The sequence below is a fragment of the Lepidochelys olivacea genome (assembly GCF_965140295.1).
Source record: "Lepidochelys olivacea isolate rLepOli2 genome assembly, chromosome: 13".
NCBI classification, from domain to species: domain Eukaryota; kingdom Metazoa; phylum Chordata; order Testudines; family Cheloniidae; genus Lepidochelys; species Lepidochelys olivacea.
Genome location: NC_140423.1, coordinates 2,064,485 through 2,089,578, shown reverse-complemented (window position 1 = coordinate 2,089,578; position 25,094 = coordinate 2,064,485). Strand labels below are relative to the sequence as shown.

At 45.0% G+C, this 25,094-nt stretch overlaps 2 protein-coding genes across 10 annotated transcripts in view; both read left to right on the top strand.

The window, feature by feature from the left end:
* Positions 1–5,590, top strand: part of DNMT3B (DNA methyltransferase 3 beta) — a 49,377-nt gene extending 43,787 nt beyond the window's left edge. For all 7 annotated transcript variants that reach the window (XM_084645995.1, XM_084645994.1, XM_084645996.1 and 4 more), the window contains one exon: positions 1,440–5,590. In XM_084645995.1, coding sequence (XP_084502121.1) covers positions 1,440–1,581 — 142 coding nt within the window. In that variant the 3' untranslated portion in view covers positions 1,582–5,590. The remainder of the gene's footprint in view (positions 1–1,439) is intronic.
* Positions 5,591–8,610: 3,020 nt separating this feature from the next.
* On the top strand, positions 8,611–21,444 carry MAPRE1 (microtubule associated protein RP/EB family member 1). Of its 3 annotated transcripts, none has more exons than XM_084645445.1 (7): positions 8,611–8,763; positions 9,779–9,902; positions 14,367–14,512; positions 16,054–16,261; positions 16,848–16,966; positions 17,581–17,733; positions 18,121–21,444. In XM_084645445.1, exons 2-7 carry the CDS (start codon positions 9,782–9,784, stop codon positions 18,175–18,177), a joined length of 804 nt encoding a protein of 267 aa, XP_084501571.1. In that variant the 5' UTR covers positions 8,611–8,763; positions 9,779–9,781; the 3' UTR covers positions 18,178–21,444. The 3 variants fall into 3 exon arrangements, with proteins under 3 accessions (XP_084501571.1, XP_084501572.1, XP_084501573.1); XM_084645446.1 differs by having other exon boundaries at positions 8,673–8,759; XM_084645447.1 differs by lacking the exon at positions 8,611–8,763 and adding an exon at positions 8,954–9,067.
* The last annotated feature ends 3,650 nt before the right edge of the window (positions 21,445–25,094 follow it).

Sequence of the window (25,094 nt, the reverse complement as noted above, 5' to 3'; positions counted from 1 at the left end):
TATTTCCCCTTCCCTGGTTATGTTTTAAATAAAGCTGGCACCCCAGGAAAGGGGAATTTGTTAATCAGAGCATCCAGGGTCTCTTCAGCCAGAACAGCTGGGCTCTGCTGTGGGGGTTCTCTCAGTGGAATTAGTCCAGGCATGTGATGGTGGAACGCGCTTTGTTCTTTAGTTCAGGGGGATTCCAAAGTTCAGTTCTTGTGGAAACTGGTTTCCACGTTGCGCAGTGATTCTCCAGTGCCCGACACGTCTGTCTGAGCTCTTCAGGCAAGTGATTGGACATATTCACTTGCCTCGTGTTTCAGTGGACAGCAGTAATAATAAATAATAATACTAGAGACCGCCATTCAGATAAATACATTACTGCACTTCAGTCAAGTGCAGCACGGTCACTGCATTTCACCTGACTGTCGGCACATCGGCTTTTCCGTATGACAAGAGCCTGTTGCTGGGCTTCAGAGAAGAGAGATTATCTCTGCCTTTCAGTAATACAAGAGAACCAAGATCATAGATGAATGGAAGGAAAAGTACTCCAACAGTAGCGTGGGTCACTAGATTTCAGCACCTGAATGGAAGCTGAAAAAACCCATAAACCTGAGTTAGGTTTGTGAAAACCATGAGTATGGAAGTGTGTGATAGCCATGTGGAAACATAAAAGCCATACCAGAATCATGAGACTAGACAAGCTTTTACAGATGGGGGCAGAAGTGATTTTTCAGGATACAGATCTCTACAGGAAAGAAAAAATATGTAGCATATATGGAACACTGTCCTAAATGTGAAGTAAATACCCTAATACTCCCATTGGCGTCAGTGAGAGCAGGGTCAGGGTCTTGGGACCAGATTTGTAAAACGGAGGAGGGGGCTTCTTTAATGTGAGCGTAACATGTACCTAAAATGGAACTGTGGGCACAAATCAGAGAGATGCTTGAGGACTCTCACCTATACTTCCAGTGCAGAGACAGTAGGCAGAGACTGTGCCCACAGAGTGGGGGTCTGGGCCTCATCCCTGTGGAAATGTGCCCCTTAGTGAGACAACATAGTGACCAGCACATGAGACATCTGTGTAGAAATAATGCCGTGATGCTATGCAAGGGCACTCCACACCAACTGTGTGTCATACAGGGTAGGGGGGTGCTGTCTCCAGGACAACACAGAAGTGGGCATAGGTGAGAGCATGGACTACATGTGTGCTACTGCAAAGAGCCACAGGCCAAAACTCCTCCAGTCCAGGAGCTGTACAGTTGCTCACCGTCTGTGGGTGAGGGAATCCCTCCGCTGGAACACCCAGAGAACTCATGCACAAAGCCCAGTGCCTTGGGCGATGCACAGGGTCAGGGTTCTGGCCCTCAGGAATAACCCAGTGACTACAAGGACAAGACATCATCAAAGTGTAAAGGCTGTTCTAAAAGCTTCTCCTCTCTTCCTTCCCCCTGCAGGATTTTTGGCTTCCCCCTTCACTACACGGATGTGTCCAACATGGGGCGTGGAGCACGTCAGAAGCTACTCGGGAGATCGTGGAGCGTCCCGGTCATTCGGCACCTGTTTGCCCCGCTCAAGGATTATTTTGCCTGTGAATAGCAGGGATTCCTTTGTCTCTTCTGGTAAAGATGCACTAGCTCAACTGCCTGTGTGGGAGAGGGAAGGAAGAGAATGGCCCACAAGCTCCATTACTTGGTAGGAAATGGTCCCCCGAGCCACACGCTTTGGGAAGGAAGTGTGGCCCTGTAGGGAGAGTGTAGGAAACTTTCTTTAACCAAAGAACCTGTTAGGGTGACTTTTTCAAAGGGACAGAAGACAACGCTCTTTAGAAAATACCAAACACAGAAGCTAGCTTACCCCAGCCAGGAGAGCGTAGGTATGGTGGATGAGACACAGAGCATTAATCATTCCATTTTACTGTACAATTGAAAAGTAGCAATTCAGAGGCTGGGTGGTGAAAGCCCCTGGCTGGCGTGCTGCAACCAAACTTGAAATAGGTAGAAACAAAGCTTTTGTGAAGACAAACCAGCCTCTCAAAACAGTTGCTAAGAAATCAGAACGGTAGCCACAGGTATAAAGAACCCTGTCAGGTTACTGAACGAACAAGCGGGATACAAGAACCAAATCGCTTTTTACATTTTTTTTATTTGTTAAAGTTTAATTTTGTGTTTAAACTTTTGTTGCTGCTTTAAGGCATTACATGAGAATGTGGAAATTCCTAGACCTGAATGTAGCTGAAACTGAACTGTGAGGTGATAGAATGACTGTTCTAGTTAGAGCTAACGAAATGTTGTTGTTTGTGTTTGGCTGTAGTTTTACCAATATTCACTCCTTCCTTTTTAAAACATTCTTTTAATTTTTACATTAAGAACTGCTGAACAGCTAGAAAGGTAAAACATTCATCAGTTTCTGGAGGGTTTGGGCTCCAAGTCGAAAAGGAAAATGTTCTCTTAACGTTTTGCAAACGAATGTGCTGAAATGGGCAGGAAGGGGCAGCGATCTTGTTCAATGCTGGTTTTTTTTAAAAACCGCAAAACTTTATTTTTATTAACTGTTTTATAAACCTGGACAGTGTTGCCAACACAGTGCTGCTCAATCCTGATCCCAGTAAGTCTCCAGGAGTGAAATCCTGGCCCTTTGAAGTCCATGGCAAGACTTCCATTGACTTCAGTGCAGCCAAAATTTCACCCTAAGAATTTTGCCCTGGGCTTTGGCCTGATTCTTCTCCCGGGTTAGTCAGTGGTGCTTTTCCTGCTGACTACAGTGGGGCTGGAGCAGGCCCGTGTTAACAGAATAGGAAACCCTCCTGCCATGGAGTAAACGCTCAACACCCCTCGCCCTCCCCCGGGAGAGTCAGTTTTTATTATACGGTCTATCAGACAGAGTCTCACTGTTCTTATCTCATCTGCCATCCCTGCACATGTAGCTAATGTCTGTTAAGAAGCATAGAGGGTCACATTTTTACTCTGATCTTTGCCCGCCCACAGGCACAAAACGGTGTGCAAAACAGGTGGGACAGGTGGGCCTCCACCAGCACCAGTTGTGTGCATGGCCCCGGCCTTGGCAGGTGCAGTCAGCTACCCATTGTGAAGTGGATGATGCCCTTTGCTGAGTTGGGTTTGACCAGGGTTGAAAATCTGGCTTCAGGCTGAACAATTAAATATGGATCTAGCGCCACGGGAACCTTCCTGTCTAATCCACTGCCATGCTCTGAGAAAGGAACGTCCCAATCAGGTCCAGCCGTCGTGATGGTGGCTATGGCAGACCTGCTGCCCCAGCGCCTTGCTGAGGGTCTCACCTTACTTCCTGCCTTTACTGGAAAAAACAAACATTTGAAACGTTGAAAGAAACTCCCAAGACTGACTGGCGTTTGCTGGATCCTGAATTGGATAAAGCCTAGACTCAAAGATTTCACCATCAAATACATTAATCACGGGCCGGGCAAGCCAGTGTGTAGGGCTCGCTTGCATATTGTACATATACCATGATGAACAGTCTCTCTGATAGATCTACTAATGGCGCAGGACCCTTTGATAGGGAAGTCAGACTTTTTTCCCCGCAGAGCTTCTCCTAAAAGTGGCACCCTCATGTGCATATTGCCATGCTTTTGAAACAGTCCAGGACTTCAGCTCCTCTGTCCTCTCCTAGCTCTGTTCTTCACTCAAAACAGTGGCCCCAGTGAAGTGAAGCACTTTTTATGCCCATGCTTAATAGTATGCATGTGCTTATAGAAGTGCTTTGCTGAATTGCATTAAGTGTTGCTATATCTGATTTGACTGAAAGCAAATGCCATTGCATCTAAGAAAAGGATCGAGCACTAGACAGACCAATGGACTCTGGATAGTAGTTGGAAGGGCTTCCATTTTTTCCGCAGCCTTCAAGCATCTCTTGCTTTTCTAAATTAAGAGAAGCCTCTGTCTCCTATGCCAAGTAAACATCTGCCTGCCCCCTCATACAGTCTTGCAGGCTGTGTGAAAAGCTGGGCAAACAGAAGTCTTTCTGCATTGTGCTCAGCAGTGTTCCTAAAGGGCAGCCTCCACTTTAACAGGGATCCATGAGAAATGAGAGCATCCCTATCTCTGCTCCTTCTGCCCCAGGAGACCCCTGTGCATTTCCTTCCCAGGTCCTAGAAGAGGGCATCATCTCCAGTGGATGAAAACTCTCATGTTTCCTACTCCTCTCATGGTGTCGCTTACCCTGTGTTGAGCTGTTTTTGATCTACGTGCAGATTGTTTCCCACCTCCAGCCGCAGCTGCAGCCTGCCTCCTCTTGACGCCCAGAGTCAGCTGGGAACTGACAGCAGGGGGAAGCAGGTCAGAGCCATGGGAGACAGGGGTTTTCCCACAGAGGAGAGACTGAGTAATGCTCTCCTCTCAGTCCTGCTTGGCACTTCCTCCCCAGCTGCACTTGGAAACCCTGTCAGTTAGCTGTTCCCAGGTGACATCCACTTGAGAATGCACTGATTCCAAAACAGCGCTCTCCTATGTGCTACCTCCATTCTTTCTAAGCAACTCAGGGACAAGAAGCAGCCTATCATCTCCCTTCTTCATTGCACGCCCATAAACTACATAGATGTGACTCAGGAGACACATGGGGCCAGATTTTCAAGTGATGCAGGTGTTCAAAATGCTCTTCTCAAGTGAGCATGCAACTGACAAGTCTGCATGCATTAATGCACATGCAGCTGGCTAATTGGGTGCCTCTGTGTGCAAAGTTGGAGTAACTCCACATGCATTTGCATGCCTACCTCGTGTGAAACTCTTGAAACAAAAGCTAAACTCTGAACCCTAAACCTATTCTGGATCTGGATTAGAACACTAATTCCTCATCCCAGCCCTAGTTTACTGTAATGTGAAAGCATTTTATAGTCCCTGAGCTCCAAGTGGGTGGACCGCAAAACCCGACAGAGAAGAACAGAGTTTTGCATGTTTGCAGGAGTCTGCCCACATGGAGCTCATGGCAGAATTGAGACTTTAAATTCAAATGAGACAAGAAGATTACAAAATCCTCATGTGAGTCCTCCATTTATTTTAGCCTTTGACCTTTTTTCAGACTGAATTAACACACACAACCTCAACTCAGCTTCATCTTTGAATTCTCTATCCCAGTTTTTATATCCTTCCCTTCCTCATCAAAAGAAAAATTAATAAATACAATGCAGAAGATTTGGAAAGCAAACAAAGATAAGGAAAAGAGGAATAAGTTGTCTTGGCATTAAATTTACATGAAAAATTGTAATTTTCCGCAAAATATTTTTTCCCTGTGAAATCTGCCTTTTATTACGTGTTTATACAAATGTTTTAAGGAGAGAGCTGCATTTCAGGAATTCTATTTTAATGATTCTTAAAAGCCTTTTACTCTCATTGGTGCTATTTTTTTTAGACTAAGGATTTTAATGTCAAAACTTTTGTGGGTGATCTTTTAAAATCACGACAAGCTTGTATTTTTGTTGTGTTGCAATAATTCATGTTTTCTGTAAAATGGGCCCAGTACCAAAGTGTGAAAAATCAAAACTCTGCCTTGTCTAAACAGTTTACTGCTTTTCTTATGGAAAAGAAAAAAGATCAATGCCCTGAGTTTACCTTAACATTTATCACAGTTTAATTAAAATCAGTATTTCTATACGCCTGGACAATTTTTTTTTAACAGAAACAAGAGAAAGTAAAAAAAAAAACAGTACTGTGCTGGGAAATGGTGGTGATAAGAAATGTGTTTAAAATTAGTTAGCTGTCCACTTAGTATTCTTGTCATGTGAGTAGAAGCGTTATTACCACACCCACAGGGTTATCTACCAAGCATCTTAAACACCTAGCTGAGGTGATCATATCCACATTGTTCCTCACTCTGAAGTGTATAAGAAGCCAGTAGTACTTTATCAGTTACAGCTTGACTTCTCTTCATAGGGATGTTTGTGGTCATCTAGAAGCCTTTGCTCCTGGCTGTGAATTCTCTGCCAGAGAATTTGGTCTGGCCTGACTGAAGACTTTTCCCTTATTTTTCTTAAAGCCCGTGATACTAATTAGAAGTTTTAACTGTTTTTCTGAACTGTTTTTTAGAGAGCGAAGCCCCTAGAGAAGGCTGTTGCAAAAAGAACTATATATAAATTATAATTGGTGAACCTTCTGCTCTCTAAAGCATTAGAAACTCACATGATTGGACAGGAATTTCTAAATAGTTATTGCTAAAGAAACACTCCTCTTGTTTGTGTTCATCATGCTCCTTACGTTACAGTGCTACATATCACATGAGCAAAGACATATCTTCAAGATGAACAAAAAAGGAAACTAACTGCAAGATATGTTAAAAATATACATGCATCAAGGAGCAGCATAAACTTTGTATTTTTGTTGTTTGCTTTTGCACATTGTAGTCATAAAGATGAGGTATTTTCTATATTATGTCTCCAGCTATGTGCAATATGTACAATGGAGACATACAACAAGGAGACATAATTCTCCACTGCCTGGCATCTTGTGTCTCCATCTACATCTACACAAAGTGAGTGTAGAGAACTGGTGAAAAGTACAACACAGGCTGAAGAACAAAGAAGATTCAGGTCCTTAGCTATTAACACCTACCCAGGCTAACATGGTCTTCTAGGGAGCTATGAGAAGTTTGAGTATGTGAATGCAGGGAAGACAGAGTCATTGACTGATAGTACTGAGGTAGATTCCATGCAGATTTAAAGAACAATTTACACTTGTCTTTCATCTTGTGAGGATTTCTTTTAGCCCTGGATTGAGGATGAGCAATGGCTACTCATTTGTTGTACCCAGTGATGAGGACTGGTGATGCCTTATTTTCCTGTTGGCAAATGTTTTTATACCCTGGGAGGTTGAAGTGGCAGATGATGTATTCCTAGAGCAGAGGTGGGCAAGCTACAGTGGCCTGCAGGACTGTCCTGCCTGGCCCCTGAGCTCCTGGTCGGGGAGGCTAGCCCACGGCTCTTCCCCCACTGTCCTCCCTCCCCTGCAGCCATGCCGCCACGTGGGCAGGGCTTTGGCCCGCGGCTCCTCTTGGGCAGCGTCAGGGGTTAAGGAGCAGGGGGGGGTTGGATGGTGTGGAGGTTCTGGGGGGAGGCAATCAGGGAGCAGGGGGAGTTGGATAGGAGCAGGGGGTCCTGGGAGGGGGCAGTCAGGGGTCAAGGAGCAGGGGGCGTTGGATGGGTCAGGGGTTCTGAGGGGGGGTGGGAAGGGGTGGATGGAGGTGGAAGCCAGGCTGTTTGAGGAGGCACAGCCTTCCCTACCCGGCCCGCCATACAGTTGTGCAACCCCGATGTGGCTCTGGGGCCAAAAAGTTTGCCCACCCCAGTCCTAGAGAGTGGGGTAAGCCATGCCAGTTCTCTTTTGGCCAAGCGGGAAAGGGCTTATCTCCCTGAAATGGGGATGGGTGGCTGGGTGGGGATGAACATGGTCCTACTTGGTGGTTGGGGGTGGCCAAGGTCTGGCTTGGGCAGTAAGGGGAGACATGGCCACTATGCAAAAGACAAACCTGAGTAAACGCCTCAGCCGTTGCTGATTCTCTTACCTAAAGTGTGCATGTGTCTTCAGAGTCCCCTGGCCCTCCCCCTGCGAGGAGAGGAGCTCAGTTCCCGCCAGGGTCCCTATGCAGCACCAGAGACAACAGGCCAAACAAACAGGGAAACTGGAGGCTGCTGGGACCTAGAGGGGTCTCTGTGCAGGATGGTCGGGGTTTGCTGGGGGGCAGTTTGCCTGGGGCAAAGGAGGGGCTGGGGGGGAGGAGGGGGGGTTGGGGGCAGAGAGGCTGGAGGGAGGGGCTGTGAGTCAGGGAGGAAGCGATGAGGTAAGGGTGGGGGAGACTGGAGGGCAGAGGAGGGGCGGGGGGGAGGTGGGAAGTGATGAGCTGTGGACTGGAGGGCAGAGGAGGGGTGGGGGGCAGTGAGCTGGGGGGAGGGGCCGTGAGCGAGGGGGGGGGAAGCGATGAGCTGCTGGGGGGGAGGGGCTGTGAGCCGGGGGGGGGGAAAGCGATGAGCTAAGGGTTGGGGGGGGCAGTGAGCCGGGGGGAGGGGCTGTGAGCCGTGTGGGGGGAAGTGATGAGCTAAGAGCTGGGGGGGGCAGTGAGCCGGGGGGGAGGGGCTATTAGCCATGTGGGGGAAGCGATGAGCTAAGGGCGGGGAGAGGCTCGGGGGATGGGCAGTGAGCCGGGGGGGGAGGGGCTGTGGGCTGTGTGGGGGAAGCGATGAGCTAAGGGCGGGGAGGGGCTCGGGGGATGGGCAGTGAGCCGGGGGGAGAGGCTGTGGGCTGCGTGGGGGCAGCGAAGGGCGGGGCGGGGAGGGGCTGGGGGGAGGGGCAGTGAGCCGGGGGGGGAGGGGCTGTGGGCTGTGTGGGGGAAGCGATGAGCTAAGGGCGGGGAGGGGCTGTGAGCCGGGGGGGTGGCTGTGAGCTGTGTGGGGGCAGCGAAGGGCGGGGAGGGGCTGGGGGCGGATGACCCAGAAGGGGGCGGAGTCTGGCAAGGTAGCCCAATGACCGACCCCAGCAATCCTCCGCCCTCAACGGGGGAGGGGCTAAATAATATCACGTGACCCAAGGAGGGGGCCGTGCTGCGCCTTAGCAACAAGGCCTCGGCCCCGCCCCTTAGTAACTACTTCCCGCCTCGCCTCGCCCCCCCCCCCAACACGAGGAAAGGTGACAAGCGACGCTCGCTGCAACGGACGCCGGGTAGTGACGCGAGCACGTACAGTGCGCGTGACGTGCTGCTCCCGGGCGGGCAGGCGGGCGGGGCCGGTTTGAACGCGGAGGAGACGGGGCAGAGCCGGGGCAGGTAACGGGGTCGCGGCGCCGGCCGGGGCCCGCGGCCCGGCCGGGGAGGGGCCTAGGGGGCGGGGCCGGCAGGCCGTGAGGCCCGGCGCGAGGCCTGGGGCTGGGGCGGGGCCGGGGGCCGGCTGAGGCGCCCCCCCCGCCCGCTGAGCCCTGACGGGCCGGCCTGGGGCAGCAGCGGCCCCCTCCCCGGGCGCGTGTCGCCGCCCAGCGGGCAGGGCCGGTAACGGCCGGGGCGGCGGCCGCGTGAAGCGCCCCGTCGGCGGGGGCCGCGATGGCCGGGCCCTGCGGGCGCCGGGGGCGGAGAGGTGAGAGATGCGGGGGGGTCTGTAGCTGTGCGCGTCCCGCGGGGGGCGGCGGCGGGACGCTTCCAGCGGCGACCGCTCCCCGCGGGAGTTAGGCGCGGGCAGGGACGATCCTCCTGCCCGGCCCGGCAGCCCTGCAGAGCGGGCGGGTCGCGCTCCTTCGGTCCCGTGTCGGTGAGAAAAAGAGACTCTGAGGGGCCCTGGCTTTTTGCTGAGGCGACTTCCCTGGAGGCTGGTACTGGGAAAGGAGAGGGTGGCTTCTGCTTATGGGCGGGGGTGGCGAGCGGCTGAATGGTTTAGCGGCCTCAGCCCTGCCACCTGCACTCGGTACGGTCCACCAGGAAACCTGCCCCGCAGTGTAGTGGACTATCCTTTTCGGCAGTCTTCGGGGCCAGGGGCAAGAGGGCTGAACCAGCTCATCCGAGACGTCCGGGGGGGGAAGCGTGCTCGGGGAAGTCTGGGTGGCATCTGCTGATCTGTCTCCCACGTCTCTCACAAAATACTAAATCCATTGCCCTCTGCTTCCGATGACTTGGGGTATTTCCAGCAGCTAGTTCTGTTACCGGGCCCTGTTAGAATCTGCCCTCTGTAGCAACAGGAGGGTGTAAATCAGGGTGTACGTTACTGTTCTAACCAGTCAAGTCTGTAGCAGATCTTATTCTACCCATATACAACTTTAGTATGAAACTTTAATCTGTGGTTTCTATCTTTCAGAAAATGGCAGTTAATGTGTATTCTACTTCAGTGACCAGTGATAACTTGAGTCGACATGACATGATTGCCTGGATCAACGAGTCTTTGCAGTTGAACCTGACAAAGATTGAACATCTGTGCTCAGGTAAGAGGGCTGATGACAGGGCACGAATAGGGGTTTTAAGAGCATCCAGTAGTCTGTCACTGGATCTTGCTTGATTTGAGGCTTGCTAACCCTGGACCCCAAACTATCTTAGTTGTGAGTGCAAAGGATTGCTTCTATAGCTTTGTGGAAGCTGAAGACTTGTACGCTCCACTCTTACCTTAGCATATAGCCTTGAACTTTCAGCTCATAGCCCTGTTGTCAAACAAAATAGGCAAAAGCTGGAGACTGTAAAACATGGTTATGATACACCTTTACACTGCCACAACTACATGGTTAGTTAAAATTCTAGTATAGACAAATCCATAATCAGAGTTAATCTGTGGGTCTTGCATTATAACTTGGCTGTGACACTGTCTCTGAAACCCTGCATTTAATGTGAAAGGTGTATTGCTCTTAGAAGATTATAGTTTAAGATATAGGACAAAAGTTCAGGAAAGGGAGAATGAAGTGAAATCATTGGTGTGGAGAGGGGAAGCTTCCTGGGAGAAACTGAGTTCTAAAGGAGGATTTGAAGTGGATTTCATCAACGGGAAGTAGACTTTCCAAGCATCTTTTCATGCCAACACGAAAAGGAAGACGGAAACTAGATAGTGGCCACTGTTTATAGTGGTGGTGGTGACCAACTTCTATGAATAGCTGGTTACTAAAAAGATGAAAAGAAAAGTAAGGTGGCAGGCCTGGGAGGAGTTTAAGGATTGAACTGGGACAGCAGATGGGAAAAATATACTGGTAGAACTTTGAAGGTGAGGTCAAGGATCTCTAATTTAATGGGGTAAGGAGGCAAAGCCCAACAAGGTGATTTGAGGTGATATAGTTGGAGTTGAGAGGATTTTGATATGGTGGTGTTTTGGATAGACTTGGAGGGGGAGAGAAGGGAAGTGTGTTAGGGTTATGGTCCTGAAGAGTCACATTTTAAAGGAGTTAGTTCTGGAAATTGAAACAAAAGGGTGTCTTTTGATGCTGATAAAAATGAAGTAACAGACCTCGAGACAGGATACGGGGAAGGAAAAAAGAGTTGAAGACTAAACCAAGGTTGTGAGCATGGGATACAGGAAAAGTAGTGGTAGATAAGGTAGGTGGAGAGGATCAGGAGAAAATAGTTCAGTTCTAGGAGGTGAGTATGAGACAGTGGCAGGACATCCAGTAGGTGGGAAACATGGAATTTCCTGATTGGACAAAGGAGGGGGAGAAGGAAAGGAGAGTGAGGTGCTATTAATAAGATGCTGCAGAAATGGTCAGCAAGGGTAGAAAGAACCAAAAGTACAGAGTTACAAGAATCAAAGAACTGAGCTGAGTTACCCAGTGTCCAAGGTTTTAAATCAGAATAAGAATAAAGACTTTTGGATTGCTGGTGTCTTTTATTTTGAACTCCATGAGAACCTTGCCCTGGGGAGTGAGAGAACCTACATCAGCTTCTGCAGAATCTTGATTAATTTTTAAAGGTCTTAGATCCTACCACTCACCATTGCAACGAAACACTTTCAAATGCATACTTTCTCTTAACTGTGTAGTGTCACTTTCCAGTGTCTGAAAACAGACCTCTCCAGTGCTGCTGCTCATTTCTCTACAGCGTGAAATAAGCAAGATGAAACAGCTTTGCTGCTGTTCAATGAAAACTGACTGGTCATGTCAACTTCCTGGGGAATGTCATGAGCAGCAGAGGCAGACACTGGAGTTATTCGCTGAATAGAAGAAAAAGATGCTGGAGGGTTCAGTTGCAGACGCTTCTTTCCTACCTTAATTTGCACCATCAGAAGGTTATGGAGAAGGGAGAAGAAGCTCTTTTCCAATAACAGGAGGAGACCGTGGGAGCCCCAAGCAGGAACAGCAGCCTGATTGAAACTCCTGCATTCTTCCCCTTCCTAACAGCTGCAGATGGCATGACTAGACCACACATTAGGACTAAAGGCAAAAGGGAACTTGGAATTCATAGAATCCTAATGTAGTGCCAATCTTTAAAAAAGGGAAGAAGGAGGATCCTGGGAACTAGAGGCCAGTCAGCCTCACCTCAGTCCCCAGAAAAATCATGGAGCAGGTCCTCAAAGAATCAATCCTGAAGCACTTACATGAGAGGAAAGTGATCGGGAACAGTCAGCATGGATTCACCAAGGGAAGGTCATGCCTGACTAATCTAATCACCTTCTATGATGAGATTACTGGTTCTGTGGATGAAGGGAAAGCAGTGGATGTATTGTTTCTTGACTTTAGCAGAGCTTTTGACACAGTCTCCCACAGTATTCTTGTCAGCAAGTTAAAGAAGTATGGGCTGGATGGATGCACTATAAGGTGGGTAGAAAGTTGGCTAGATTGTCGGGCTCAACGGGTAGTGATCAATGGCTCCATGTCTAGTTGGCAGCCGGTATCAAGTGGAGTGCCCCAGGGGTCGGTCCTGGGGCCGGTTTTGTTCAATATCTTCATAAATGATCTGGAGGATGGTGTGGATTGCACTCTCCGCAAATTTGCGGATGATACTAAACTGGGAGGAGTGGTAGATACACTGGAGGGCAGGGATAGGATACAGAGGGACCTAGACAAATTGGAGGATTGGGCCAAAAGAAATCTGATGAGGTTCAATAAGGATAAGTGCAGGGTCCTGCACTTAGGACGGAAGAACCCAATGCACCGCTACAGACTAGGGACCGAATGGCTAGGCAGCAGTTCTACGGAAAAGGACCTAGGGGTGACAGTGGATGAGAAGCTGGATATGAGTCAGCAGTGTGCCCTTGTTGCCAAGAAGGCCAATGGCATTTTGGGATGTATAAGTAGGGGCATAGCGAGCAGATCGAGGGACGTGATCGTCCCCCTCTATTCGACATTGGTGAGGCCTCATCTGGAGTACTGTGTCCAGTTTTGGGCCCCACACTACAAGAAGGATGTGGATAAATTGGAGAGAGTCCAGCGAAGGGCAACAAAAATTATTAGGGGTCTGGAACACATGACTTATGAGGAGAGGCTGAGGGAACTGGGATTGTTTAGTCTGCAGAAGAGAAGAATGAGGGGGGATTTGATAGCTGCTTTCAACTACCTGAGAGGTGGTTCCAGAGAGGATGGTTCTAGACTATTCTCAGTGGTAGATGAGGACGGGACAAGGAGTAATGGTCTCAAGTTGCAGTGGGGGAGGTTTAGGTTGGATATTAGGAAAAACATTTTCACTAGGAGGGTGGTGAAACACTGGAATGCGTTACCTAGGGAGGTGGTGGAATCTCCTTCCTTAGAAGTTTTTAAGGTCAGGCTTGACAAAGCCCTGGCTGGGATGATTTAATTGGGGATTGGTCCTGCTTTGAGCAGGGGGTTGGACTAGATGACCTCCTGAGGTCCCTTCCAACCCTGATATTCTATGATTCTATGAATTCTATGTTCTTGGCAGTTAAACGGACTTCTTACAAATTTTCCACAAAAGTGTACCACCGGTCTTGGTATGACAGTTCAGGGTATTTGGCTTCTGTTGTCACCAGTGAATGTGGACATGGACTCCTTTGGTATATCTGGAAAAAAATAACCCCTCCAAGATAGGCACCTCCCATGTATGTGGCTAGTTCACCTTCCAAACCTATTACCAAATACATATTACCTCTGCAGCCAACCGGAAGGGCTGGCAACTTCTTTTTTGTTAATTAAAATTTTTGCAGAATCTAAGTTAATACTTGCTGGGGAAAGATTTCTATTTTTTTCTGGGTGAGTGGATTTCATCCCCCTCCCCGACCCCCAAGTTCTAAATTGTAGTTATGTGGGGACAGGAAGGGAATGAGAGGTCTTTGAGGTGGGTGGAATGAAGCACTGGCTTTTTTGTTACTTTTATTATGTCTGGATTTCTGTTAGGGAGTGAGGATTGATATGGCCTTTTAACTCCCAGGGCACCAAGAACTGTGAATAAGTGCTGTTTTATTTATTTAGTTAGTTATTTAGTTATTTATTCATTCTAATTTCTAAAATAATCTCAAATTTATTCACTAGTTAGAGAACCAGGTTTTCTTGCCTAGCCGAATATGACTGGTTATCTATCCCACACAACCCCACTGAGTTAATTGTTGAAGTAATGTCATGGTGCAGATCCTAGTTACATGCTCACTCAGTGAGTTATGGAGGCAGTGTAATAAGGGTTCAAATCATAACAGGGACCACCTTATAACCTTCATATTTCCCCTCTCTTGCAGTAAATAGTCTGCCCAGGAGTCTCTGATTCTGACTTACTTTGAATAAGATGTTGTAGCCATGTTGGTCCCAGGATATTAGAGAGTCAAGGTGTGTGAGGCAATGTCTTTTATTGGACCAACTTCTGTTGATGAAAGAGACAAGCTTCTGAGCTACACCTGAAGAAGAGTTCTGTGTAGCTTGAAAGCTTCTCTATTTCACCAAAAGAAGTTGGTCCAATAAAAGATATTACCTTGCCCAACTTCTCTTTGTATAAGATGGCTTATGGAAACATTCTGTTTTTCTTGGCAGGTGCTGCCTACTGTCAGTTTTTGGACATGCTCTTCCCTGGTTCTGTAGCACTCAAGAAAGTGAAATTTCAAGCAAAGCTGGAACATGAATACATTCAAAACTTCAAGATTCTACAAGCAGGTTTTAAGCGAATGGGTGTTGACAAAGTAAGCTGGAATTGTAATTGGTACTCCTTGCACTTGGGTGCACACATTTTAGTTTCAAGTTATCAGTACTGCCAGCTGCACAGCTGTATGAACCCTATGGCTTAGACCTGGATTTCTGTTTACATCTGGGTGTCTGCCAGTCATCAGCTTAGATGACAGCACTTACCCTTCTGACTTCCCAAAATTGGAAATTGAGCTGCTAGGATTGGATTTCTGGCTCTTACAAACAGAATGAGTTTCACTACCTGAAACATACATGTTTACTTACAGAATACTGTTACAACTCTTCTGACGTACTGCAGTTGAGCTTCCTGCTCTGTTTGTGCCAGACGTGGCTACAACCAATTGGTGTGATGGTCCCAAGGACTGCAAGTTTTACTACTTCCCACAAATTCCAAGCTGCTGTAGAGTAGACCTGTGAAAGTGATGCTTCACAGTTTAAATAATCTTTGGTTTCAGAGTAGCAGCAGTGTTAGTCTATATCTATAAAAAGAAAAGGAGTACTTGTGGCACCTTAGAGACTAACACATTAATTAGAGCATAAGCTTTCGTGAGCTACAGCTTACTTCATTGGATGCATACAGTGGAAAATATAGTGGGGAGATTTTATATATGCAGAGAACATGAAACAATGGGTGTTACCATACAGACACCCATTGTTTCATGTTCTCTGCGTATATAAAATCTCCCCGCTATATTTTCCACTGCATGCATCCGATGAAGTGTAGCTCATGAAAGCTTATGCTCTAATAAATTTAAGTCTCTAAGGTGCCACAAGTCCTCCTTTAAATAATCTTTGTGTTCATGGAAAGTGCAGTTTATTCATGTAACGGGTACTGCATAGCAATATCAGTACAAGGTTTCAATATTAACATTTCAATGTTATCTCTTATTTTGAGGGAACCTCACCTAAGGGTGAATTGATAGGTGCACTGAACGGATATAGAGAATGGGCTAAGACTGCTATTTATTTTGTGCAGTTCTTGTTTAGTAGGAACTGGGCTGGACTGCTATGTCTCAGATCACTGAATAACCATCAGATGGCTAGCCTTGGTCATTGCCCATTTGGACTGACCTTCAAGTTTTTAATAATTCTCTATCTCCCTTCTCGCAGGGTGGCGTGCGCTGGGGGAGAGAGGAACCATCCCAAAACTGGGTGTTGAGGAGTGTGTGGGGGGGTGGGCCAACAGGTGAGACTTGGCATGAAGTTAAGATGTTAGAGTAGGGAGAGATGGACAGACTTTAGGATAGGAGGAGCAAATTTGACATTGGAACTCACTGCAGAAATTCTTACTGCCTAATGGTATAAGATGTGATAGTCGCCACTCAACTTTAAGGGTCCAATTATCTCTCCATTCCAACTAATGGAGAAAAATCTTTGACCACTCCTGCGTTTAAATACATAAGAGAAATCCTCCCTGGATTTAGACTAGAGATTGAATTTACACAATCCTGAGCACAGTCTGTGACTTTGTAGAGCTTGCTCTTTACTCTCAGAATATTTCCCTTCTGTTTAACAAGCTTTATTTCTCCCTCCCCAGATAATCCCTGTGGACAAACTAGTGAAAGGAAAATTTCAGGACAATTTTGAATTTGTTCAATGGTTCAAAAAATTTTTTGACGCAAACTATGATGGGAAAGAGTATGACCCTGTTGCGGCTCGACAAGGCCAAGAAACAGCTCCAGCACCCACCCTTGTTGCTCCAGTACTGAACAAACCCAAGAAAGCTCTCAGTTCCGGCAGTGCAGGTAAAGGAAACATTGAAGATCTTCCGAAAGTCTTTCTAGTTGATAAGAGCTTCAATAACCTAAATAGCAAAACTGACTCATTGCTTAATTTCAGTGCATTAAATTGTGGTAGTTCATAGCTTTCCTCTATTTCACAAAGATTCCAGTCTCTCAAAACACAGAATCAAATCATATGCCTGAGATCACACTGTAGTGCTAAACTTCTTATTTCATGGAGGATAGGAAGCTCTTTTCCATGTGAGACACTTAATCTGTAGGTTTGGCATGGCAGGCATCTTCAGGTCAGATAGTATGTAACCATTAGAATTGCTATACCTCTTATAGATGACAGTTTCCTGGGAGCCACAGAAATGAAGGCTGCAAGAACAGACGCTTCTTCCTTAAAGAAAATGGCGATGATTGGTACCAACACCCTTGCCAGGGAGAAGGGACACTTCACATGGGGAGCTTGGGGCATTTCTTCCTGCATTACACTGGCTTTCAAATTCTTCACTGTTCTATCTAAGCATGGATGGAAATAACTCCTGAGGGGACTTGGTTCTAAAAATGATTAGGCTAAGAATTAACACTGCATCTTGCCTTCTAGCTCCTCAAAGGCCCATTGTTACTCAGAGAACCACAGCAGCTCCTAAAACTGGCACTGGAATGGTTAAAAAGGCTCCCGTAGGAATAGTAGAGGATGAATCAGCAGAGCTGATCCAGCAGGTGAGTGTTAAACCTGTGGACTGTCAGGTTAAGTGAAAGTGCTCTAGATTAATCTACCTGAATCTTTATTTAAGTTAAGAAATGACTGGGTCTTGGAAATATAGCAAACAATTCAAATGTTTGTGCAACATGGCATACACACACACTAACTTAAATCTATTACATCCTGATACTTCATCGTACAGCACTGTTGCGGACATCTAGCAGCATTGCAGTTAAACTATGAATGGCTGCTGCTATGCTGCAGTAGTCAGTGTGAGATGTCATGGATCACACTGTTATAAACTAAACTGACCTCATGTAAATGGTAATTTAGCCTCTAAAAGAATAAGCTGGGCAGATGGTTGGGTTTTTACCTGCATGAAGTAGTGATCTCTTAACATTTGCAAAGAGGACCATCACTCATGTGAATTGGATGTCTAGCACAGAAATAGAACATATATGAAGTAAACTGAGTCTCAGTAATAGACCAGTGCAGGTCTTGATTAGTCCCAAAGTGGTCTCACATCACGAAAAGCTGCTTTTTTTGTGAACTGTGAGAATCTTGCTTTCTGAGTAAATGATTTGCAGACTTCTCTCTGGTGGAGAAATGGTCATGTGTGACTCTTTGGCAGATCAATGTATTGAAACTTACTGTTGAAGATCTGGAGAAGGAGAGGGACTTCTACTTCGGCAAACTGAGAAATATCGAATTGATCTGCCAAGAGAACGAAGGGGAGAGTGATCCAGTGTTGCAGAGGATTGTGGAAATTCTTTATGCAACAGATGTAAGTCTGCCTTTACATAAACTACTAGTTGGCAAGCGAGTGAATTTTCTCTAACTAGAAGTCTTCCATGAAGCCAGTGTCAAATCTTGCTTTCTTCTATGTGCTTTGGGGCAGGCATCTTTTGTACTAAAGCTCTAGATAGTATCCTTGTGGTTACGCAGGAGTTTCAGTTTGAATGGAAAAATACTTGAAATTCCGTGACAACTGGATCCAAGATTTGAGAGGGAAAATCTTTCTAGTATTGTGTCTGGTCTTTCATAAGTGAGTGTATACCTCCTTGACAGTATCCCAAGTAAAACTGTAGGGAAGGGTATGTGCAACCAGCTGGATCAGTGGGCCTCATTTGACATCTGCTTCCATTAATACATTCTTTCTTTCCCCCTTCAGGAAGGCTTTGTGATACCTGACGAAGGAGCACCACAAGAGGAACAAGAAGAGTATTAACAGTCCACATACTGTACCAGCAGAGCAGGAACATCAGAATTCTTTGCCCCAAATCATGTGCTTAACTGTAAAATACTCCACTTTATTATTCTTAGAGGACTCACTGGTTTCTTTTCGTAAGCAAAAAGTACCTCTTCTTAAAGTGCACTTTGCAGAAGTTTTACTCTTTTCCAATGGGTTTGAGTTAGGAGCTCTTTTTCACTTCGTAGCAGAACAGTATTAACATCTAGTTGGTATATTTAGGGAACAAGAGGTTGAATATTTTGAAGCTTGCTGCGGAATTGTTTGGTTGCTGGTTAAACATTGGTTTGTGGAAAGTCTTTTCTTCTGTATCTTACTGAGGTGGAGTGTGTAGTAGAGAAACTAATGACTGACTCACTGAAAGATTGAGTTAATGTGAAATTGCGGCAGAGAACTTCTAATAAAAATGCCTTAAGAGTATTTAAAATATGCTTCCATATGCCAAATTATAAAGTGATGTGACAGGAGATTTTATGTGCTTCATAATGGGGTAAGAAAGCGTCTACGTTGCACTGCTGTCTGGGAGGCCTTGTGTGGCAATGTGACTACTCAAAAGGGGCTAGTAAAATAAAACTTCATCCCTGTGTAAAGTCGCTTACTAAGTGGTTAGTTCTCAATGACAAAATAGGCTTTAATGTTGCCCATCATAAGATTGGGAGGGAGTATGAAGAGCTCAGACAAACGTACAAATTATCTTGAGTGCTAAATCTTTCTCTGACATTGTGACTAACAACTTTGCCAAACCCGTGAACTATATTTTCTGAGAAATAACATGTATCTAGTCGTATTGCCTGGAAGGTTCTTCAAAAGTTTCTCACTTCACTCTCTGGATCATTTTTCTACTTGTCCTGTCTCCCTCTATTTTTGTGGTGTCCTTTCTGGTATGTTTGTTTCTGTTTCCCATTCTCTCCCCCGTCCTAGAGTACTGGTTAAATCAATGGACCTAACAGAACCTGCCTTATGCAAGTGTCTGTTGTATTAAAGGGAGTGAGCGGGTTGAGGCTTTACCTATTTTGTGCCTGTTGGGAAGTCTTCCTCAGCTCTTGGTGTATCTTAATAGTGATACTTGCTAGTACAGTAACCTTCTGGGGACAAAAAATGTGTTAGCTAATAGAAAAGCTAATGTTGCTGCAGAAAATACAGTACCCAGACTAACTTTAATATTAATATTTAAGATACTTTATTCTTGAACTGTCCATTCCTTTGCTATCAAGTTCCTCTCATTGCTGTTTGTGTTTGGCAAGATCCCACAGGACATATGATCCACCCACCCTGAGTCTGATCAGTCCTGATGTGCTTGTATGCATTTGTTTCTGGTCGTAGCTTGTCCTAAAATGTGTGTAGAAGGCGAGCATTTTATGGTAACTGTTGTGTAGTGCATGAATCTTTGTGAAGTTCAGAGGAAAACCCAATTTCAGTGAATGCCAAAAATAAAATAAAATGCAAGTAACTAGCCATTGTTTAAAATTGCAGTGGTGCTATTTCTCTTGTGGCCTTCTAGACTTTTGTTGCCCTAAAATTCCATTTTACTGAAAAACCATATTCCACCTGGATTTTTCTTGACAGGGTTTTTTCTACTTTAAGCCGTTTCTAAATAAAGTTCTGTATTTCAAGAGTGTCATGTCTGCTGGAGTCGTCATGTTCTGGGGATATGATTAGACTAAGCAAAGGATCCTGGTATTTTCAGTCTGAAGCTACACTACTTGCAACGTTGGCCTTCATCCTCAAATCATAGCTCCATTCCTTGCTCAAATTACTGCTGCATTGATTTATCTTGGGGCTCCCCTGTATCCTGTTGGGAGAGAACTTCTTTTGGTATTTTAGGCTTACAGTGAATACAAATCATAGTTTGACTGTGGGCTTCCCCTTCCTTGGGTGTAATGTAGTGGAGCAGTGTAACAGCAACATTTGGTCTGTTTCTCTGTATCTAACTCATGAAGTCTAATGCATTGCATTACTAGAACACCAAAGTTAAAAGAATACCATGTTTTTGACCTTAGGTTCAGTCACCGGCCTCTCTGAGCAAACATCTCTTTTAATTTAGTCATCTTGTTAAACTTGCCGTTAGTTTCAGTGAGCCAAGCCTTAATGTTAGACAAGTACTAACTAGCTTCTGCAGAAACAAATGCTAATGTGGCATGTCTTGCCTTTTAAATTCTGATAAATCCCCCAAAGTCCTGCCAGTATTCATGCTGGCAGACTTTTGGAATGGTCCATAGAGGTCTTATCCTAAGGAATAGTTACTGATGGCAACAAAACTAGTACTGCAGTGTGAAAGTGCATTGGTAAAATGGGGTTTTGATGCACATAAAATCTTCTCTACTATTACTTATTTGGTATGAGGTCAAAAACTTACTATCTTTCTTTTGATAACTGTGTAGATCACTGTTATCCTTTCTGCATACTCAAGGCAAAGTAGCAACATGTGGCTTGTGTGACCTGCCGTGGGAAATTACATTTGTAGGCTTTACACATTTTGTGAAGAGTCAGCTACGTGCTATGGATCATTGTGGTTTTACCTCTGTATCACAAGATCCTACCTGGTGAGGAGCAAGGATGGATCCATGTTTACCATGACACTAGATGAGTTGTGCTGTGATCAATTTGACCTCTGCTTCTGCCAAAAGCAAACAGATCTCTTAGGTTAAAGGGGAAAGAATAATTGGAATTGTGCTCCTTGACCACAAAATAGTCAAATGTCTAGTTGGTATCCAATGAGTCTACACAACTCAATGTGGAAACTTTCAGTCTTGCAAGTCAAAGTCCTATGAAATTCCAGATTGCTGCATCATTCCCTAATATACCAAGAAATGACAAGTCATAAATAGAATTTGGAAATCCATAATACAGGTAACTTATTTACAAGTTTGTATCATAGACTTTTTTGGCAGTCTTTTATAATTTCGTTGCTGGAAAGAAAATAACCAGAATAAACTTAAAACTCAAGTGGCTACTCTGCTGACCTGGTACAGCATTGGCTGATAGATGTTAAGTGCTTTTCTGCTGGAATGACTATTTCAGAAAACAAACAAACAACCTTTCTTAGATTTAGTTTTATCAGTTATGTGAAACAAAATGGAACAACCAAAAGCTTATATCTATCTTTCTGTACCCAATGTGTCTTACAGGTGTGCACTCTGATTTTTTTAACTTAATTGTTCAATCTTTTCAAAATTCCTGGTTTGCAATGACAATTCTTACTGTAACTGTTAAAAGGCTCCAAATAAAAGCCAAGAATTTACATCACTCATTTGTCTTAATATTTAATGTGACCACTGTTGCACTGACAAATGATATCCTGTTTTTGCTTTTGATGTTAGCACTCAATAACACATTTATAGAATTAGCTGAAGTTGAACTAGTACTTGGGGATCCTCTTAGGCTAGTGGTTTGAGCACCACTGGGAGCTAGGAACTAGTTCTGATCATAGGTTTCAGAGTAGCAGCCGTGTTAGTCTGTATTCGCAAAAAGAAAAGGAGGACTTGTGGCACCTTAGAGACTAACCAATTTATTTGAGCATAAACTTTCGTGAGCTGCAGCTCACTTCATCAGATGCATGGAGCTCACAAAAGCTTATGCTCCAATAACTTTGTTAGTCTCTAAGGTGCTACAAGTCCTCCTTTAGTTCTGATCATAGCTCTCTTCCCCCTACTGTGCTTACTAAGATGTGGCTATATCTCAGAGGGTTTGAGGATTAGCTGGGAATTGTTTGTACAGTGCTCTGACTGGAACTACGCAAGTCTTAAGAACCCAGTGTAAAGAAAAATGGCACTATGCAATGCTCTATGGATTTCTGAGCTTAATAATGAAAATTCTGTAGCTATTCCCATCGTTAGTGTAAACAGCTCATCTACACTTGTGCAATTAAGAAAATAACTTGGCCCGTTGTGCAGGAACTCTTAAACTCGAGTCCAATTGCTTCTACAGCACTGAAGGCATAATGTGTAAGTACTGAAGTCTTCTAATACTGTCCACGCATGGTTTGCAATACATCTACTCTGGCAAAATGGGGCTCTTCAACAGATGCCTGCCATGTGATTATAGTCTTGTGATACAGAGCAGAGGATGACAGCCGCCCACCTAGTCACTGTGAGAGAAACTCCTACTGCATTTTGGTTAAAAGAGGGTGCCATTCCCTTGTTGTTGGAAATTGCTTGACGTTCCAGAGCAGCTTCATTACACCTGTACAAAAGATGGCAGCAAACTGGTGTGGGTTCCAGAGCAGCATAGCTTAGGTGTGATGCTTTAAGCTTAGAATTGCCAGGTGTAAAATCATGGCTGAGTTTTTTTCCTTCTCCTTTGCTGCTTTTTCTTACAAGTTGGGTGGTATAATTGATTCAAAAATTATTCTCAGAGTTCCATCTTTGAAAGATAACTTAATTTTTCCCTTTGCAGATCATCTTTGGGTTTTGATGTATGAAGATTCGAAAACTTAAAAAAAAAATTAAAATAAAAACCTGAGCTCTTATCCAGATAATTTATGTGTTGGTGGAGGATCCCTAACGGCCTGTGTGCATTCTTCTGCTTTTCTCCCTTCCCTGGTGATAGGACTCTTCTCAGGATTAGTGCAGTGTCTGTGTCTTGTTCTCCCTGTGTTATGGTGGAAGAGCTTTATGAAAGAGGGTGATCTAGCAACACCTCTTGCTCATTAACAATTCCTGTAAAGTTGGGATGGGAGTTAGGATTGGTGCTTGCGGGCCCACGATTGGAATCTGCAGCCACTTGTTTTATTAGGTGGGGGTAGTTTCTGCCAGCTATAATGATCGAATAGAAGGTTTTCTGCTTCCTTTACTATGGTGGCGTATTCCTATGAAAAGCATTTGTGCTGTTATTAGATGGGTTCAGAGCACACTTTGTCCCCCTGACATTCTAGCTCTCTTTTTATGGGCTTCATTGCCTGATTCTCAATGGTGAACTTTGGTGATTTTCCTGCCCTGAGAGGGGGAAACTTGATGTTAGTGGTCATCTGGTAATCCTACTGTTCTATTAGCTTGTTAGCCCCTTGGTCTCACAACTGGGCAGTTTTCCTTCCTAGTGTGTCTTGAAATCTTAGGATAAAACATTTTCACAGACCAGTCTGCTTTAGTGGTTCATTCATAGGATAAAACATTTTCACAGACCACTCTTAAGTTTTCAAGACACACAAGGAAGGAAGTTTTCAAGACACACAGTATGGCCAATGTTCCATGTTGCCTAGTATCCTGTCTTCTGACAGTGGCTGGTGCCAGATGCTTCACGGGTTAATGAACAGAACATGGACATTCAATCAAGTGATCCATCCCCTGTCACCCAGTCCCAGCTTCTGGCAAACAGAGGCTAAGGACACCATCCCTGCCCAGCCCGGCTAATAGCCATTGATGGACCTATCCTCCTTGAATTTCAGTTCTTTTTTGAACCCTGTTATAGTCTTGGCCTTCACAGTATCTTCTGGCAAAGCGTTCCACAGGTTGACTGTGTGGTATGTGAAGAAATACTTCCTTTTGTTTGTTTTAAACATGCTGCCTATTAATTTCACTTGGTGACCCCTAGTTCTTGTGTTATGAGAGTGAGTAAGTAACACTTATTTACTTTCTACACACCAGTCATGATTTTATTAGACCTCAGTCATATCCCCCCCTTAGTCATTTCTTTTCCAAGCTGAAAAATCCCAGTCTTATTAATCTCCCCTCATACGGAAGCTGTTCCATACCCCTAATAATTTTTGTTGCCCTTTACTGAACCTTTTCCAATTCCAATACATCTGCACGCAGTATTCAAGAGGTGGGCATACCATGGATTTATATAGAGGTAATATGAGCTTTTCTGTCTTATTATCTATTCCTTTCTTAACGATGCCCAACTTTCCGTTTGATTTTTTGACTGCCGCTCCACACTGAGTGGATGTTTTTAGAGAACGATCCACAATGACTTCAAGATCTTTCTTGAGTGGTAACAGCTAATTTAGATCCCATCATTTTATATGTATAGTTGAGATTGTTTTCCAATGTATGTTCTCTGCACATATCAACATTGAATTTCATCTGCCGTTTTGTTGCCAAGTCACCCAGTTTTGTGAGATCCCTTTGTAACTCTTGGCAGTCAGCAACTACTCAAGATAGTAGTTTTGTATCCTCTGTAAACTTTGCCGCCTTACTCTTTACCTCCATTCCCGTATCATTTATGAATGTTGAACAGTATATTCTCCGGATGGGATGGGTGAAGACCTTGGTATTTGGTGGTTGGAGCTGGAGAGTGGGATATGTGTGATATCCTAAATAGCAATACATACCAAAAATTGGAGACAGCCTGGGTAAAACCTATAGCTTTTATATTAGACAAGGGAATGGGAGGTTTAAAACTCATTTTGGAAACCCCTACTTCACTCAACTAGCTGAATTAATAGTTGGAATTAAAAAATAATTTGTGAAAAGGATGTGGGTGTTGAATCTTTATCTAGAGGCCAAGAACTTCCAGTGCACAAGTCGGCATTGTCCGAGAGAGGCTTCAACCCAAACAGGTACAAAGCTAAATTTGACCTTCCTGATATTACGAAAGTGAAGGGAAAAAACCCTTTGTTTAAGGTTGAAGCAGCCACCTTATTTCTACATCGTATAGAAGTAAAATATTGGCACAAACCCATTCTTTGCCTGCCGCCCATAGAGACGTGATCTGGAAGACAGTGGTGTTTGTCAGATGTGCTTCTCTCTTTAAAGCAAATTTTTCTTAGTAAGCTTGGCTAGCTTTCAAACAGCAGCCTTTTAAAAATCTGTGGCTGACCTGTCAGGAAATGTAGAAAACAGGAACTGAGGGTGCTTTTTCTGAGGTCTACAAGAAATTTCAGCAAGGCCCCGGAAGAGTGATGTCCTTTTGCAAAGTAGCTTCATAAACTGGTTGCCTCTTAATCTTCCAGGATCTCT

Coding starts and splice junctions, on each gene's coding strand:
- MAPRE1 (XM_084645445.1), top strand. CDS start 9,782: ATGGCAGTTAATGTGTATTCTACTTCAGTGACCAGTGATAACTTGAGT. Junction 16,967..17,580: donor CAGCAGAGCTGATCCAGCAG/GTGAGTGTTAAA, acceptor ACTCTTTGGCAG/ATCAATGTATTGAAACTTAC. Junction 17,734..18,120: donor AAATTCTTTATGCAACAGAT/GTAAGTCTGCCT, acceptor TTCCCCCTTCAG/GAAGGCTTTGTGATACCTGA.